The 17,734-nt window shown below is 43.5% G+C and overlaps 1 protein-coding gene and 1 long non-coding RNA gene across 6 annotated transcripts in view; one reads left to right on the forward strand and one right to left on the reverse strand.

Annotated features, from left to right (window-relative positions):
• Window positions 1–17,734, reverse strand: part of AFAP1 (actin filament associated protein 1) — a 60,699-nt gene that overhangs the window by 7,644 nt on the left and 35,321 nt on the right. For 2 of the 5 annotated variants that reach the window (XM_081015156.1, XM_081015157.1), the window contains exons 8-17: window positions 16,563–16,647; window positions 16,063–16,212; window positions 13,960–14,171; window positions 11,463–11,608; window positions 9,422–9,557; window positions 8,014–8,271; window positions 5,501–5,615; window positions 2,430–2,594; window positions 1,797–1,987; window positions 548–709 (exon numbers count right to left, since the gene is read on the reverse strand). In XM_081015156.1, the coding sequence (XP_080871282.1) occupies window positions 548–709; window positions 1,797–1,987; window positions 2,430–2,594; window positions 5,501–5,615; window positions 8,014–8,271; window positions 9,422–9,557; window positions 11,463–11,608; window positions 13,960–14,171; window positions 16,063–16,212; window positions 16,563–16,647 (1,620 nt within the window). The remainder of the gene's footprint in view (window positions 1–547; window positions 710–1,796; window positions 1,988–2,429; window positions 2,595–5,500; window positions 5,616–8,013; window positions 8,272–9,421; window positions 9,558–11,462; window positions 11,609–13,959; window positions 14,172–16,062; window positions 16,213–16,562; window positions 16,648–17,734) is intronic. The other 3 variants (XM_081015158.1, XM_081015160.1, XM_081015159.1) reach the window with 3 other exon arrangements.
• LOC308482266 lies at window positions 11,617–13,952 on the forward strand. Its single transcript, XR_013989168.1, has 3 exons — window positions 11,617–11,813; window positions 12,269–12,359; window positions 13,557–13,952. It is a non-coding gene; the product is annotated as an uncharacterized lncRNA (long non-coding RNA).

Here is a 17,734-nt window from a genome sequence, read left to right on the forward strand (position 1 = left end):
GCCTAGAAAGCATGGCTTTGCGTGGATTTCTGCTTCTCCCACACCTCCTAAGCACAGGGCGGAGTGGTTTTGCCCTTGCCTCACTGCTTTCACCAGAAAAACCCACTCTGTAGCAATAAATAGGAACATACACCAATCTGTAGAAAACCAAACTGAAATTTGCTCCAATTCAGTAGCAAAGATCAGGTCTCCCTGGGGAAAGGGGCAGGGCAAGAGCAAGTCTGGATGAGTCCTCATTCTTGTAAGCCGTGGGAAATACAATAATTTAACAAAGTTTCAACTCTTAAAGCAAAATACAAGGAGTGTATTATAGGAAACTGAAGAGTCACTGAAAATGTTCAACTATTCTTCCCTTCAGTGTGAACTAAAAGAGCAATCACAGCCTTATAAGACAAGATAGCCATTAACTTTTTCTTTTCTGAACAGTGGCAACCCTTTCAGAACCAAAGTGAGACAGAAAACTGGCTCCTCTAGTGTGGGCAAAAAGCAAATAAGCCAAGCCTGTAAATATTGGTAGAGTACCATCGGATGCTGAGGCAGATCTCACCTTTGCCTTCTGAAGCACATGGCCTCTGCATGGAGAAGTGCTTGAGGAGGAGTGTCTTTTCAGGACTACAGCACTGTTCACAGGCACAGAACATTCAGTATCACTTGTATCACAGCTGGAGATAGGTGAATTCTCCAGAGTCTGATGCTTTAGAACTGGAGACTGTAAGAATACAAAACCATTTGAAATCATGACAGCTATCAAAACCTGCTCCTTGGTCTCAGGAACCATCGTGCAAATTGAGGATGCAATAGCTTAAGAGGTGTGCAAGTGGGCCAATAAGCAAACGACTTTCCAAAATGTATAGATGGGACTACAGAGTGTGACTGATCTGATCTGGTAACAAGATCAGTACTTTAATGCAGTGGTTCCCAATTAGCTAATTACTGAGGGTCCCCTATTTTTCAAAAGTCAAGCACTGACCCCCTACTTTCAAATTTTTTGATACCGCAAAGCCATTTTTTGAACAAAATGTTGGCTAGCCCCTAATAAGCAAACAATTTTAGGAATGCTAAAAAACAAGACTAGGGCTAAGTGATATCCGGTTTTCAACATCGTGATACATCAGCAGCTAAACATCACAATATTCCAATATATAATGACGTCTGAAACTGGAGATCAGGCGTGGGGATGAGGGAAGGAGCAGCCATGGAGATCAGATGGAGGTGGGAGGCGAGGAAGGGGAGTCACTTCCACTGCATGGTTTGAGTGGGAGGAGATAGGGATGGGGGGTGCATCAAGTCACGATCAGCGGGGCAGCCAGGGAAGATGCACATCCACTGTGGCTGCTGCTGCTTTCCTGCTGACTGAGAAAAGCCGCTCTGCCTCAGTGCCAGGGGAAGGTGCCACAGTTCCTTCAAGTGAGGGCGATCAGCTGCCCTGTTCTCCAACAGCGTGAGGGAAGGCAGCTCAGATCAGCAGTGTTATCGGCTGAGATCATCATGTGATATTTACGACACCTTGAAATTGGCTGCTCTGCTCTCTCTCACGCAAGGAGTGATATATTGCTGTGTATTGCCGGGTCAAAATTGTTATTGCAGTGTGATTTCAAAACCGGTTAGGGCCAATACATTGAAAAACTGCACAGTGCTAGAACAGACCATAAAATTTGTGATATTACCATGCAAAAATGACAAAAAAATCGCTTGGAGGAGGCAAGGGATGGGTCCCCGGACATCCTGGGTGTGTTCCACTGACCCCCAGGGGTCCCCGGATCCCTAACTGGGAACCACTGCTTTAATGGAAGTACCTGTGCAGTTGAGGTTCCTGATTTAGGCTCAATCGCCAGTCCCAATGTGATGCCACCAGCCAAAGCTTTCTTCAGGTTCTCTTTCACCTCTGTCAGCTCTAGTTCCAGAGTAACACGTTCAGACTCTTTCAACTTACACTCCTCTTCCAACTTCTTTAGTTTATCTTCAAGGATAACTAGTGTTTTCCTACCTGAAATTCAGAGGCAAGGTAAGTGATATCTGAGGCAGGGGGAGATTTGTACATTCCTAGTTACTCAATGAGGCCACAACCCTGCAAGCAACTTCAAGACGGAGGCATAAGACTTACTGCAATTTGACCAGATACAATCTTGGTTTCTTCCTCCTTTGTAATATCTAGTTGAGTTTACATCTCTGTCCTGGTGCCATTACCCCCATGACTCCTTTAATGATTATTTAGTAGTAGTAATAGGAAGAACCAATGATAATATTTCTGATTATGTTTAATGTGTTTTATGCATTTTTATCCTATTTTATTTCCACATACTGCTTTGGGGCATTCTGTTGTGGGAAAAGACTAACTAACTACTCATGTACCTTCTCCTGCTACTGGAAGTATCTTTCCTGAGATTCTGGTCATACAATGGTCTAAGAAGATCAAACACCCAGCATACCAGCATTTGCTTCCAGGGCTGCTCTAAGGTCTTTCCTTTCCTTTCGAAGCTGAGCCAGGCGATTCCTCAGAGCTTCTCTTCTCCTCAACAGCTCCTCCTCTTTGGTCTGTAACCTCTTTGCATCTGCTTCAACACGGTTCTTTCCATATTTGTACTGTTCAGCACCTACACATAAAGGTTAACTATTAGGCATCAGAGAGCAGGAATGCTATTAATCTTACCTTCTTATATGGGGGGCAGGGCCTTGGCTCAGTGGTTAAGTATCTGCTTTGCATGTAGGAGGGCTAAGGGTCACTCCCTGGCACTTCCAGGTTATGCAGGGAATATGCAGTATTTCTCAAACTTGGGGTCTTCAGCTGCTGTTGAACTACAACGCCCATCAATCCTGACAACTGCTACTGCTGGGTAGGGATGGCAAGAGTTGCAGTCCAACAACAGCTGAAGGCCCAAGTTCGGGAAACACTGCCCTCAAGAGCCACTGCCACGTAGACAATACTGAGCTAAATGGATGAAGGGTCTTGACTCAGAATAAGGCAACTCCCCAGGTTCTTATTAATCAAAAAGGTAAGTCCCAACACAGACATTCTAACAGCCATCCAGCAGATGTGGCTGTTTTCCGAGGCATACAAATCCTTTCTCAAATGTAACCACCAAATCTCTGAACCGTATTCCAAGATCTCTCTGCTTGTCACATCTCTTTCCCAGTGTGGTTGCTGTACCCACGCCAACTGTGGTCCAGGGGTGTAAACCTTTCAGCACATTTGTTTTAGCTTCCCGGCATGTTTATGAGCCACACATGACACCTGCAGCCTTGGGATGTCTGTCACTTGTGTGGTTTGTAAAACACACCAGGAATCAAACCCATGTGGGTTTAAATACTTGGACCAAAGCAAGAGCAGTCAGGAAGGCTGTGGCAAACATGTCAGCGAAGTTACATGTAAAGGAAATCCAGAATGGTTCCAAAATTCTTAAGTAATAAACAGGAAGACTAAGAAAAGAAGATGAGAGTTTAATTAAGTTCCCTAGTTGTTCAGTGATTAACTAGTAATTGCAAATCACCAAATTAATTACCAAATGCTAACTGGTAGGACTGTAACTTTCAGATGACCTGAGAGTTAAGAAGGGCATGTGTAAGAAATGGAAGAAAGGAAATCACAAAGGAGGAGTAGCCAACAGTTGCAGTGGGAAAGTCAGGCTGGCTAAAGCTCAGAATGAGCTCGGGCTCCCAAGAGAGGGTAAAAAAGATAAAAAAGGTTTCTTTGGCTATGTCCGAAGTAAGAGGAAAAACAAGCAAGTGGTAGGTCCTATGTGTGGGGAAGAAGAACTACTCAACACCTACTTTGCCTCTGTCTTCACCAAAAGGAAAGCGATGCTCAACATTGTGATAACAGAATAAATGATGTAAGAAGGAGCTGCAGCCCAAGATAGGAAGAGAGAAGGGAACACCTAGCTACTTTAAATGAATTCAGATCTCCAGGGCCTGATGAGCGACATCCAAGGGTACTAAAGGAGCTTGCGGATGTAATTGCAGAGCCTTTATGTCTATTATATTTGAGAATTCTTGGAGAATTCTTGGAGAACAGATGGAGGCAGGGTAATGTTGTCCCCATCTTCAAAAAGGGGGGAAAGGAAGACCCAGATAACTACCGATCGGTGAGCTTAACATCGATATCAGGGAAGGTCCTAGAACAGAAAATTCAAGAGTCGGTCTGTGAGCATTTAGAAAAGAAAGCTGTGATTACTAAGACCCAGCACGGGATTCTCAAAATAAGTCATGCCAGACCAATCTGATTTCTTTTTTTGATCAAATTACAAACTTGGTGGATTAGGGAAATGCTGTGGACATAGTGTATCATGATTTCAGTAAGGCTTGTGACAAAGTCCCCCATGATATTTTCACGATGAAACTGGTAAAATGTGGGTTGAACAAGGCAGCGGTTAGATGGATTTGTAGCTGGTCAACAGACCAAACCCAAAGAGTACTCATTAATGGTTCCTCATCATCCTGGAAAAAAGTGACAAGTGGGGTGGCACAGGGTTCTGCCCTGAGCCCATTGTTCTTCAACGTCTTCATAAACGACTTGGATGAAAGAACTGAGGGGATGCTCATCAGATTTGCAGATGACACCAAACTGGGAGGGATAGCTAATACTGCAGAAGACAGAATCAGAATTCAACATGACCCTATCAGATGGGAGAACTGGGCACAAGCTAACAAAATGAATTTCAATAGGGACAAATGTAAGGTTCTGCACTTAGGCAGATGCATAAATATAGGCTGGGGGACATCTGGTTTACTAGCAGTACATGTGAAAAGGATCTAGGGGTCTTGGTAGACCAGAAGCTTAACATGAGTCAAAAGTGTGATGCAGCAGCAAAAAAAGTGACTGCTGTTCTAGGCTGCATCAAGAGAAGTCTAGTGTCCAGATCAAGGGAAGTAACAGAACCCCTCTATTCTGCCTTGGTCAGACCACACCTGGAATACTGTGTCCAATTCTGGGCACCACAATTTAAGCAGGACAAGCTGGAACGTGTGCAGAGGAGGGCAACCAAGATGATCCAAGGTCTGGAAAGTAAGCCTTATGAGGAATGGTTGAAGGAGTTGAGTATGTTTAGCCTGGAAAAGAGGAGACTGAGAGGAGATACGATAGCCATCTTCAAATATTTTAAGGGCTGAAACATGGTGGAAGGAGCAAGCTTGTTTTCTTCTGCTCTGGAGGGGAGGACACGAAACAATGGCTTCAAGTTGCAAGAAAGGAGATTCCAACTAAACATCAGGAATAACTTCCTGATGGTAAGAGCTGTTCAGCAGTGGAACAGACTCCCGCGAGAGGTGATGGACTCTCCTTCCTTGGAGGTTTGTTTTGAAGCAGAGGTTGGATGGCCATCTGTCATGGATGCTTTAGCTGAGATTCCTGCATTGCAGAGGGTGGGACTAGATGACCCTTGGGGTCCCTTCCAACTCTTAAGATTCTACAATTCTATGTAGCTGATTAATCAGTTAACTCATTAAAAATATTTTAACTGACTGAAAAAGTGGATTTTTCTTTCCTTAAATAGGAAACACTCACTAGAATTGCTGCGTTTTACATTTGAAGCAGATTCTGATTTCTTTTGTGGGTTGTTTAATGTTCTTCCTTTCCCCATTATTCCATTTGTAGCAGCAGAAGCCTTCTTTCCTTTAAACTGATAGAAAAAATATGTGTTTAGTAATTAAATATATATGTAGCAGTAATTATTCAATGACAGGGTTTACACTTTTCCTAGAACAAAGCTTCAAAACTGTCCCAAGCTGCCCAATTGAAAGCAGGTTACAAGTTTAAAAAACTAGGTCAGCTGGGAAGGATGCTTCTTCTAAAGCCGCAAAGATAAAACAAAAAGCACCTGCAGTTTCTTACTGAGCAGAACACAACAGTGAGACTGTACATTTCTTAAGTCACAGGCTACAGGTGACTATTCAAAATTTTGAGGAACCATTCAGAATGTGCCACATGGTTTTGCAAGGATCTATGTTGCTAATTAATCGCAGTGCATGCTGCTCAAAAGACCACACTTTGTCCCTCTCTTCAGGAACCTGGGAAGGAAGCAAACCACAAGTGCTGGCTTACTGTTTTGTATAAAGCAGCATTTGTGGTTCACTTCTTGCCTAACAAATTACCAAGGTAAGCCAGAAACAAACTTTGGCTTACCATCATGGTCTGTTGGAAGAGAAACAAACAATGAGTGCTGGTTTACTCCCCAGGACATTGGAGAAAGAAGTCAGGGGAGGGAAGTTTGGGGGGGGGGGTACGCTTGAGCAAAATTGCTTGCGCCCTTTTGCTATGGTTTGAAGTGAAGCATGAATCAGGTCAGTGTGAAACTCCCCCCCCCCAAAAAAGGGAAGTCAATTTCAAATTTGCATACAAAAAGCAGAATTTCAACACTGACTTCAAAAGTACCGTATTTTTCGTCCTATAGGATGCACCTAATTTTGGGGGGGGGGGGAATAAAGGGGGGAAAATTATTTTCCCCCCAGGCGCGGGGCTGGGACGGGGGAAGCCCGAGCTTCCCCCGACCCCAGCCCCCAGAACATGCAGCTCTCCGCAGCTCCCACGGCTGAAGCTAAGCCTGGGCGCGTTGCGCCTCCCCGCTGTCCCCCCAGCTTGCAGGGCTGGCAGCGGGGAGAAGCAGGCTTCTCCCCGCTGCCAGCCTCCAAACGACATCGGGAGACAGCGGAGCGGGACGGCAGCGTTCCGCCTCCCCGCTGTCCCCCGAGCTTGTGGGGCTGGCGGTGGGGCTCTCCTGAAGCCTGGAGAGCAAGAGGGGTCGGTGCACACAGACCCCTCTCGCTCTCCAGGCTTCAGCGAAAGCCTGCATTCGCCCCATAGGATGCACACACATTTCCCCTTCAATTTTGTAGGGGGAAAAGTGCGTCCTATAGGGCGAAAAATACGGTAACTATACTGCCAGATTTTGACTTTTCTACCTCAAAGCTGTTTTACATACAACAATTTCAAACTTGGGGAACATGTACAGTTGCAATCAAAATTATTCAACCCCTATTGCAAATCAGGTTTACTATCAAAATTTACAGGCTTTCAGCTGTTCGCAATGAGCATTATTATTATTATTATTATTAATAATAATAATTGAATTTATATACCGCCCTATACCCAGGGGTCAAAAACAAAGGCAACTGAAATAGCTCAGGAAACACCTTGGGGTGGATTCAGATGAGCAGCTTAGTTGATAAGCTACCAAAGCATTTAAAAAAAAATAAAGATGCTCCACAGTTCAAATATATTCCAAGATAAAGTGGTGACCTTGCCACTAGGTTGTTACTACCTTGCCAACAACAACATCCTGCCCAACTGCTTGTGAAGGTTTTCACCAGCTCATTTTTTAATCTGAAAATGCCCACCATGCACGGGGTTCACAGACTGTTTTGAGCTTCTGAAAGAATAACACCCCAGAAAGAATTTGAAAAGAGAATAGGGCATAGAATTGAGCACACATACAGATTCAAAATGTAACTTTTGTATTCAAGATTAGTGGATATTTTCTTGTGGAACTGAAGGATGCCTCCTATACAACAGAGTGGAAAGGCTCAGACAGTATGAATGACATGTGGTTTCTGCACTCTTAACTGTCAGTACAGTACTGCCAACACCTGTGTGTGAATGTGTGTGTGTGTGTGTGTGTGTGTGTGCGTGTGCATGCTCTACTTTTAAAATCTAGCCCAAGCGTGAACAACCTATGGCCCTTCAGATCTTGTTAGATTCCAAATTCCCATCACCCCATGCCAGCGTGGTTAGTGGGACTTGTAGAACAATGACATCTGGAGGGTCAGTGGTTGGTAGCTCTGACCTAGACTAACCCAATGAAGAGAATTCCCCGGGAGCATAGCATGGGTTGATGGGCTTGTGTTTTATTTCAGTGATTCTTCCACCCTCCAAAAAATATTACACATTTTTATGTGACTATTAACAACACAATTAGCAATGCAGCATGCTGCCTTGGTTAAATTTCAAGCGTTTGGTGCCAGTGCATTATCTCAGAGATACACAAAAGAAAGTTGGATTAAGAGAATTAAGCAGCACAGTACCTGTGACACAGATCCCCTCCCCACAGCAGAGGTATTAGTGACAGACTGAGCAGAAGACAGATTGGATGAGACAGGATATTTATAGTGGTTAGAGGACACTTTGTCAGTAGATAACCTATTGGTTTTTCGGTCTGCTGGTGGGTAGCGTGCAAAGATTTTCGGAGACGGCAAGTTATCGTACAGGCCCATATTATCATAAAGCCCATCTTCTCTCATGTTTCTGCCACGAGAAGCAAGAAAGCCATCTTCCGGTTCCCACTGAAACACACATACTTAGTAAATTAACACAAACTTCATGCATTGGGGGGGAAAACATGAAACCATTAGAAAGTTATCTCTTGGATCACCTTCTCAGCATGCATTGCCTTAATGCACTGCTTTAATTTTAATTACCATAATTCTCTCAGTTCTTGAGTTACTTCTGGAGGCTGTAGTAAGGTTCATCAAGGCTCTACTGAAAGGGATATCATGGGGTTGCCATCTTGGGTCTATTCCCCACACGGCCATAATATGGGAGAATTCAGCATCATGCTGTTAGGATTGTTCAGTCAGCACAAGTATTTTTGCTTGCCAGGTGGAATGATCTCCCCTCTTCTCCCCCGTGAACTGTTCTGGGGGATTCTCCTGACCCCCCCAGAGCCAATCTGGCAGGGGGGGGGCGGGGAGAGAAAACGTTCTGCTGTGCTAATGGGACTCATTGCGCTTGCTCCTGCCACCACAACTATTTAGTTCAATCCAGCCCTGTGATTCCAGATGCAGCATTTATGCTATCTACAACACAAGTGCCAATGACATAATAAAGATACAGAAGTTGGCTGGTGGGTCAAAACCACAAGGAAAATGAGATAGCAAGCATCTGGCTATACCATACTAGGATGTGGCCTGGTTCATATGTAGTGTAGAGAAGATGCTTAAGAAACCAGTTTGTTTTGGTAGAGACGACCTCAAACCAGTTTCCATGATGTCCAAAGCAGTTTAAGAGCTTCCTAGAAAGCAGACTCTCATCCTGGTTTGAACACAGAGCTTAAACCACAGTTTCCTAGTTTGGCTATAATGGGGAAATGGTTTAACAAGTCAAGAAGTCTCCTTTGCAGCCAGGAGAAGAGAAAGGCGATGAAGGAGACACATCAGCAGCATCATTCTCATTTCATTCTTAGTTTGTGAGGTTCAGATCTGATCAAATCTTAACTTTAAACTTTTCTCTGGGAGTTGCATTAATGCTTTGGCTAATAGAGGACTATTGAACTGTATATATTTATGCTGATTTACATGGGCATGTAGTATTAAAACTATATGCCCTACTTTCAAAGAATCTGTACTTGAGACATAGCAGTATGTTGGGATCATGCCCAGTGAAACTCTGACAAGTGACTTTGGGGGCTCAACACACGTAAATGATTTGACCTACACAAAAATCAATTCTTACTGATCCATTTATGCAAGGAACATCGTCATAATGAAGTGCCATCCCGCTGGGACACGCATAGCCATTGGCAGCATTTCCTCGATAAGGATTAGTAGACAGAACCCGTCTGTTCATAAAACTAAAACAAAAGCAAAAACAGAACAGAGTTTATGCTGAAAGCACACACAGGGAGTAAGCATGATTCACCCTTCAAATTCTTCCTTGCATTTCTCCCTGCCTACCAAAGGGTTTTTCATTACAAACACACCCAGTATGGTATCACAGGCTGAAGTGTAAGCCAGGAATCTATCATTTAGCAATGCATTGTGTGGGTGGCGGTGGGAGAGCAGTTCCTGTACACATTAATTGATTTTAAGGAAATACAGCTATGTATATAGCAATGGAAAGAAGGATTCTGAAGGAAAGGGCCAAAGATGACTACAAGATTTTAGGAACAAGGCTGAAGTTTTAAGAAATGAAATGATACTCTTAAATCTTCCTAGTGGTAGGATGTTTCTCAGGAAGGAGAACGCATTTTCTGGAAATGAAAGCATGTTGTTGCAAGTGGTGTCAGCAAATGGCTTCAGCTTTTTTCATCACAACTTGTAGCTCCAAAACAACAAATAATGGGAAGAGATGGACTTCACCTCACTAGAAAGAATCATTATAAACATGCTCTTGATCATACAAAGGTGGCTCTTTCCCTAGGGCCTGTCTGTAGCCAGATGATGATTGCTGCATCCCAGTGCTGTTTTGGGCAAGTCTGGGGCCGAATGGATATACTGCATATACAAGTTGCTTTGATTAAATTAGTAACTTGAGACATCATTAGAAAAATGCCAATTATGAATTACTAATAAAAACTTGGTCCTAAGAGAAAGGCAGGGTGGGTCCTTCCTCCCCAAACCATGTATTTTCTCTTTCAAGTATTTGGCAGTGGTTCAAGATTTCCAAAGCTTTCTCTATTTTTGCAGGTTGGTCCTCCACATGGTAATACTGATAACACTTGAAAACTGCCATGGGGGCTGCTATCATCTATAATTATAGATATGTTAGCCAACAGGGAAGAAGTACTTCATTTGATATTTAAAGGGGGTTTGAGTTGACAGCAGGTCTTCAACATGTAATTAATTGATTAGATTAATCTATTTCAACACTTTTAATTTACTTTAAATGATGTTAAAGAATCATGCAGAATATTTTAAAAATAATACACATACATTTATTAACAGTGCTTATAAAACTGCAGTTGGCAAGCACCATCTGAAAATAAACTTCCTCCTTTGCTTCTTGCTTCAGAAATACTGCTTTTAACCTTATGCAAATTTACTGGTTATTCAACATTATTAATCAATTAGAATTTATTTGATTGGGCTGCTGCCCTAATTCACAGCAGGTTTTTTGTGAAGCATTTTGAGTGAACACGAGTGTTTAACAATAACTTCACAATGCTCTGATACTTCATTCAGAAGTAAATCTCACTGGCTTCAATTGAATTTACTTTTTGGCAGATGTGTTTCAGACTGTAGCTTAAGTTGTTTGATGGATTAGAAATGGATACCTTCAGCTTCTATTCACAACTTCAAGCTATCACAGACAAATCTGGTACCACTGGTCTAAATTAAGCCAGACTATGGCTGGCTGCGCAGCCTGTTCCTAGCAGAGGGAAAACAAGCCTTTAACCATTCTTTTTGCCAGTTGGTTGCCAGGTTACATGACTGGGGAGGGGGCTAAGGAGCCTTCCTCTCTGCTCCTGCCCCCACACCCCTTTTTAAGGGTTTACATCAGCTTATTTTAGCCATCTGGGATGGAGGAAATACAGAGGTGCATCTCTGGCTGAGCAGAGGATGAGGGAGTTAAGCCGACACAGCCCAGTTCCGCGAGGAACTCCTTAAGGCCAGCCGGAGATCCACCGAACCCTAACCCACGCATCCAGGAGGATCTTCCTATAGGATTGCTCCTTACATCTTTCTGAGCATAGAGTCAAAACAATGAAGAACCTAGAGTTCCTGAAAATGTTCTTAACTGGTTTAGCTCCTCCTACCAGAAGGTCTGTTTTGCGGCTTGAATGACACTTGCCGTCACATCCACATCTATGTAGTCATAGTGCAGAGTGCCAGGATCTGCAGAGGAGCCACTTTCAGCCAGCAAAATGCCAATCCACCTGCCCATGTCTTCTGAAGATGAAGCCTACACAAAGATGGGGAAATTTCAGGCAAACATGCACTCTGGTCACTTGAAAGGCATCGTTTTTCATTCAAGTGTACTTTTTTTTCTTTATCAAAAACAATGCATTCGAGTGAACTCATGCCTCACTCTTCAACAGAAAAACATTTTCAGGACAGCTCACCAAAATCAAGCTAAAAACAAGAAGAAGAATGTACAAAAACAACAAGTAAGCAGGATCAAAGCAGCAATTAATACCATTACACAAAATTAAAAGCCTAAAGAAAGTGTAATTGGCAACAGAGGCACCTCTGTAGAGAAGAGCATTTCGTAAGTGGGACACCACAAAAGAGAGGTCTCTCTCCAGTTGCCACCTCCCTCACATCGGATGAATGGCACCCCCCCCCCCAGGTGACATGGGAGGTGGGAAGCCGCCAGTTAGCTCTATTGGTTAGAACTGTGTTTCCCAATTGGGGGCCATATGGCCCCCTGGGGCTGCTCAGGATATTCCATGGGGGGCAAGGTGAAAATCATGTAAAGGGGGGGGGGGCACGCACAACATGAGGCTAGGGGGCCACAGAGGGAAGTGAGAAGAGAAGTGATTTTTATTTTTCTAATCCTGATTGGCTAATTATTATTAAATTATTATCCGCTTGGCTCTTTTCTCTCAACTGCATTTTCCAGGAGCAGTCCTGATTTGTTTCTGGCAGAAGAGGGTGATTGCTCAGGCTCCCATTTTGCCCAGTAGAGTCCGCGATCCAGACCCCCAGGTCAGGTAAGTGCAGTGGTGGGGTGGCAATGGGCAGGGCTGGGCGAGACTGAGCTGCTTGTTGCTGCCGGCAGGGCTGGACCCGTGGCATCATAGGCCTGACTCCACAAGGCACAGGGTGCAATCCACCCCAGTGCCTAGTGGATCAGGGCCACTGGATGTTGTCAAGGGGTGCAGGGCCCATCGGCAGAGTCAAGGTGGGGGGTTAAATCCACCCCAAAGTGTCTACTCAGAAGAAAGCAGGGATGAGTTCAGTGCACCTTACTCCCAAGTAAGGGTGTTTGAGTTTTATCTAGGTGGCCAGGGCTCCTCCGGATAACAATATCTTTTTGCACCAGGTCAGTGAGGATCACTTGCTTTTAAAAATTCTCCCACATATACAGAACTCCCTGTACACCTCGGTGTCAATTAACTTGGGTCAAATAAGTGTTGTTTACTTTTTGTAACACATGGGAGGTGGATCTCCCTCGGGAGGTTCTGTACTCTCCTTCCTTGGAGGTTTCTAAGCTAAGGTGGGATGGCCATCTGTCATGGATGCTTTAGCTGAGATTCCTACATTGCAAGGGAGTTTCACTAGAAAGAACGCTTGGGGTCTCTTCCAGCTCCATGATTTTATGTTTTTTCTGCTTCAACAATATTTCATTATGTTCCTATCATTTTATGCAATTATATTTTGTATAAAAATTGCAAAAATAAAAAATGTTCTATTTACAAACAAAACATTTAAATAGCTACCTTTCTACCTGTAGGATGGGGGGGATGGGCGTAGCCAGTATTTTTGCTGGGGGGGGAGACTTTCGTTAGGGTGGGAGAATATCCTATTTGTATTGATTTTTACTTATTTTGGGGGGCAGCTGCCCCACCCCCCTTGGCTATGTCTGGGGAGGGGCACAGGAAGGAAACAAGGTCGTAAGGGGGCCGTGGTCTGAAAAAGGCTGGGAAACACTGGGTTAGAGCATGGTGTTGCTAATGCCAAGGTCGCAGGTTAGATTCCCACACAGGCCACCTGCATATTCCTGCATTGCAGGGGGTTGGACTAGATGACCCTTGGGTTTAACTCTACAAGTCTATGATTCTATGTTATAGTATAGCATAGGCAATAATGGCAGTATTGCCATTATACAATCATACAGAGAGGTTAATGAGAGAAGCACTACATTCAAATGTAAATATTATTTTGTTTTTCGATTATCTTCTCCTCAGGGACTTAGTGATAAGTGGAAACTAAGAACTGAAGAGAGAATCCATCTAAGCCACTTTCTGGCCTGATATTATAGTTCAATAGTATAGTACACTGCCTTGCAAATTAGGGTAATCTTGAGACTGATGTGCCCTACAGATAAGATTTGGAAGAGAGATCAATTTCCCCCAAAATAGAAGCAATTATTAGACACTTTAAATAATGGAAGCACTATAATAAAGAAGTTTCAAAAGCTGTAAATTGATCCAACCGTGAAAAGTGTGGGACAAGAGTGGGAACAAAGGAAATCCTGCTTCCAACATATAATTGGAAACTTTCCTAGGTATGGCATACATTGTTTGGTCAGAGAATGGGATTTTGCTTATGTCACTATTGGCAAAAGATAAGCACACTAAACAACTTAACCTCTAATACGGCAACCTCTTGTGCATTTCGAAGCAGGCGGAATGTCAAGGGGTGTTTGGAGTCCAATCCTGGAATAACTTCACAGCCACGGAGAGGAATAGAGACAATATGGGTCTTTAGATCTGTTCTGTCTTTGTGGAAAATGAGCTTATTATCTTTCACTCTGCACCAGCGCTCACGCCACCGGTTATTTGACAGCACATTAAGATATCCTGCAAAACACAAAGACAGGCACTTTCCACTAAAAAAAAAAAAAAGTTCATTCAACTGGACCCACCACAAAGACCCCAAAACCAATGGCAAACTTGTGGTCGTACAAATGCCCTTCTCTCTCTGCAGTGGCAAAGGAGTGCCTGTGGTTGTGTCACCACAACACCATGGGCTCCTTTGAAATGATATATACCCACAAGGCTGTATTACTGGTCAGCCTGTGGAAGGTGTATAAACCTCAGGACAGAGTCATATGAATATGTAAATGATTTGACACACCAATGCTTATTAGGGTTGTTGTCCATCTCAGCTGTATCACAACTGTGTTTATTCGGGGGGGGGGGGGACAAAATCATTTTTTTTTAAAATCAAGTCAACTCTGGTGCTCATCAAAATTAAGGATGTGAAACTGAAAAATAAATACTACAGCTGAAACAGGGGGTGCTTTTAACTAAAGCTTTACTGAGCCACAGAAAAGACGTCTCTCTTTGGGCACTCTCCAGCTGGGGTGGTGGAGACAGCGCAAGTATTTACCATGCAGCTGCACGACTGTCCAACGCACACACAAGACATGTGCTCTCTCCCCCAAGAAGCAGAAGCAGCAGCTTCCATCTTTCTTTTAAAGTAGAGCTCTCAATGGAAATGTCTGAAGGCGGTTTCCAGGTGTGCTTAGAATCTTCCCCACAAGAGAAAACTGAGAAGAGGAAGGAGGCTTCCAAGTGCATTGATTCAACTGCACTTAGAAGCCGCCTTCAGACCCACTCAGGGCTGGAAGCTGGGGGCTGGAGTAGGCAGGCCAGCACATTCAGGGACACTGAGGGTGGGGTAGCAGGACTGCCCCCACCACGAGTTGCTGAATCAAAATCAACACAAGTCTGCATTAGCATATTGTCTTTTTTTCAAAGACCTAAGGGAGAACCAGGTACACAGCCAAGCATCTCTGATGATTGCTACTGCATCAAGGTCGGCTGCCTTTGTAGAATGCCATGGAAACTTTAAAGAAAACTCTTTACCTTGGGGCATTTTTCTGAAAGTGGATGAGGACCCACTTCTGGTGTGTTTATTTGATTGTTGTGTTTATATCCCACCTTTTTCTCTAAGGTGGTGTGTGTGGTTCTTCCCCTCCTCATTTAATCCCCACAACCACCCTGTGAGGTAGGCTAGGCTGAGAGGAAGTGGCTGGCCCAAGGGCGCCCAGTGAGCTTCATGGCCAAGTAGAGATTTGCACCCTGGTCTCCCAGGTCCTACGATGACACTTTAACCACTGCACCACACTTCTCAACACTGTAGAGATGGAAAAAGTACTAGAGAGCAATAAAAAGGGGCTGCATGTAATAGTAAACCATGTTTTAGCACTATGTACTTGCGCAGGAAGACACAGCCACAAGCACATGGCGCTCTCGCTCGCTCTCTCTCTCTCTCTCTCAACAACTCCTATACAGCAACCAGGAGGAATTCAGCAGAGTTTAGTTGCACTTTCCACAAAACCTGGCTTGTCAATACCTGCAAATCAAAGATTCTGGTTAAAATGAAGAGTGTTTAAGCTTCATAACCCATACTTTGAAGCTGGATTGTTTAAAAACAGACCAGAATTTGTTTTAAATTATGATCTGTGGTCCATACAAAGAAAGCCAGGTCTTGTGGAAAGTGAACCTAAGCACTGCTTAAGTCTTCTCAACCACATTTGAAGTTGGGACACAGATGAGAGTGGAGATGCCATAATCTTTAAAGCTACTATTAAATCATCAGAGCCCAAATTCAGTGGGTGAAAGAGGAATGTAACAGCAAACCTAGGAGATTGAAACACCACTAAATACTGAAGTTTGGTGGAGCTTTTTCTACCTGTTGCCCTTTCAAGTTTAATTGCAGGTAACAACATGGGAAGTTACTCACCACAAGTTGGGATATCTTCTTCAGCTGATGAGGTTTGTTCATCTGTGGAGGGCTTCTTCTTTCCTAGGCCAATTATCTTTGTTATCTTCTTCCCTGTTACTTTAGACACAGTGCCCTTGGAATCTGTCTTAGAGCTCTTTTTCCTCTTTACTATTAAGAAAAGCATGCATGTGTCAGTCTTGCAAGATTTCAAAATTTCACACCTGCATCTTTAACAGCAGCCCGGCATCTACTATATACTTTGGAAAGTTGTTGTCTATGCATTTGGAGACCTCTTAAGATATTGTAACCAAATTTTGTGTGGTGGTTCCTCAGCTTAAGGAACAGGTTTTCAGCTACGTTGCGATACAACTGGACATCGTTATGAATCAAGCTGGCAGAATGAACCTTTCCTCAGAGTGAATGTATATGAAAATTCCATTTTTCTTTTCACCTTTCCAGCACTTAAAATACTGTGAACATTTTATGGTGTGACTCAAACACTGTCAGTAGCATATTACCTTGCTCTTTTCCATTACAGATGACAGCTATTCCATTTTCTACAATCCCCTCACCATCAGAACTTGGTCTTTCTGAAGATAGTTTCTGCAGGAGAAAAGAACTAGGTCATTAGTAATGGGGTCACATTGGAACTGATGTATTATGAATCAGAATGTGCCAACTATTTATCTGGCCATGGGACAAATTTGAGACAGTCAATAATTTATTTTCAAAAATTAACCTTTTCACAGAAGCATTAAATACATAATATTTGTCAAACCCACTCAATATTACATTATTCCTCCACTGTGGAATTATCTGCACAATACTTCTGTAAAAAATGATCAAAGTGCTTTGATTCTCTCTATATAAACCGCAGTCCAGATTTACTTTCCTTCTGTAGTTATTTATAAATGACCCGGGGGAGTCATGTGGAGCTCAGTAACAAAATGTAAAGTATTGCATTTCCTAATAGAGACTATACCTCTGCCCTTATTTCCCATTACATTTCTGCCCATGGCCTTTACTTGACCGACCTTGGATCATTCTCCTCAGTGTTCTTGCTATTCTCATAGAATCATAGAGTTGGAAGAGACCACAAGGGCCATCGAGTCCAACCCCCTGCCAAGCAGGAAACACCATCAGAGCACTCCTGACATATGGTTGTCAAGCCTCTGCTTAAAGACCTCCAAAGAAGGAGACTCCACCACACTCCTTGGCAGCAAATTCCACTGTCGAACAGCTCTTACTGTCAGGAAGTTCTTCCTAATGTTTAGGTGGAATCTTCTTTCTTGTAGTTTGGATCCATTGCTCCGTGTCCGCTTCTCTGGAGCAGCAGAAAACAACCTTTCTCCCTCCTCTATGTGACATCCTTTTATATATTTGAACATGGCTATCATATCACCCCTTAGCTTCCTCTTCTCCAGGCTAAACATGCCCAGCTCCCTTAGCCGTTCCTCATAAGGCATCGTTTCCAGGCCTTTGACCATTTTGGTTGCCCTCCTCTGGACACGTTCCAGTTTGTCAGTGTTCTCCTAACAGAAGAGGGAGTTCATTCTAGCCTTTATCTGACACCAGATCACTTGCATTGCGATTAAATGCCTCCTTAAAACCACTTTTTTAGCAATGTTTGGCTTCACCTCTAAATTCCCACCCAGCCACAACTATGACCCTTTTACTTGTGACTGGCCTG

Source organism: Podarcis pityusensis (assembly GCF_964106645.2).
Source record: "Podarcis pityusensis genome assembly, chromosome: 7".
Taxonomy (NCBI): Eukaryota; Metazoa; Chordata; class Lepidosauria; order Squamata; family Lacertidae; genus Podarcis; species Podarcis pityusensis.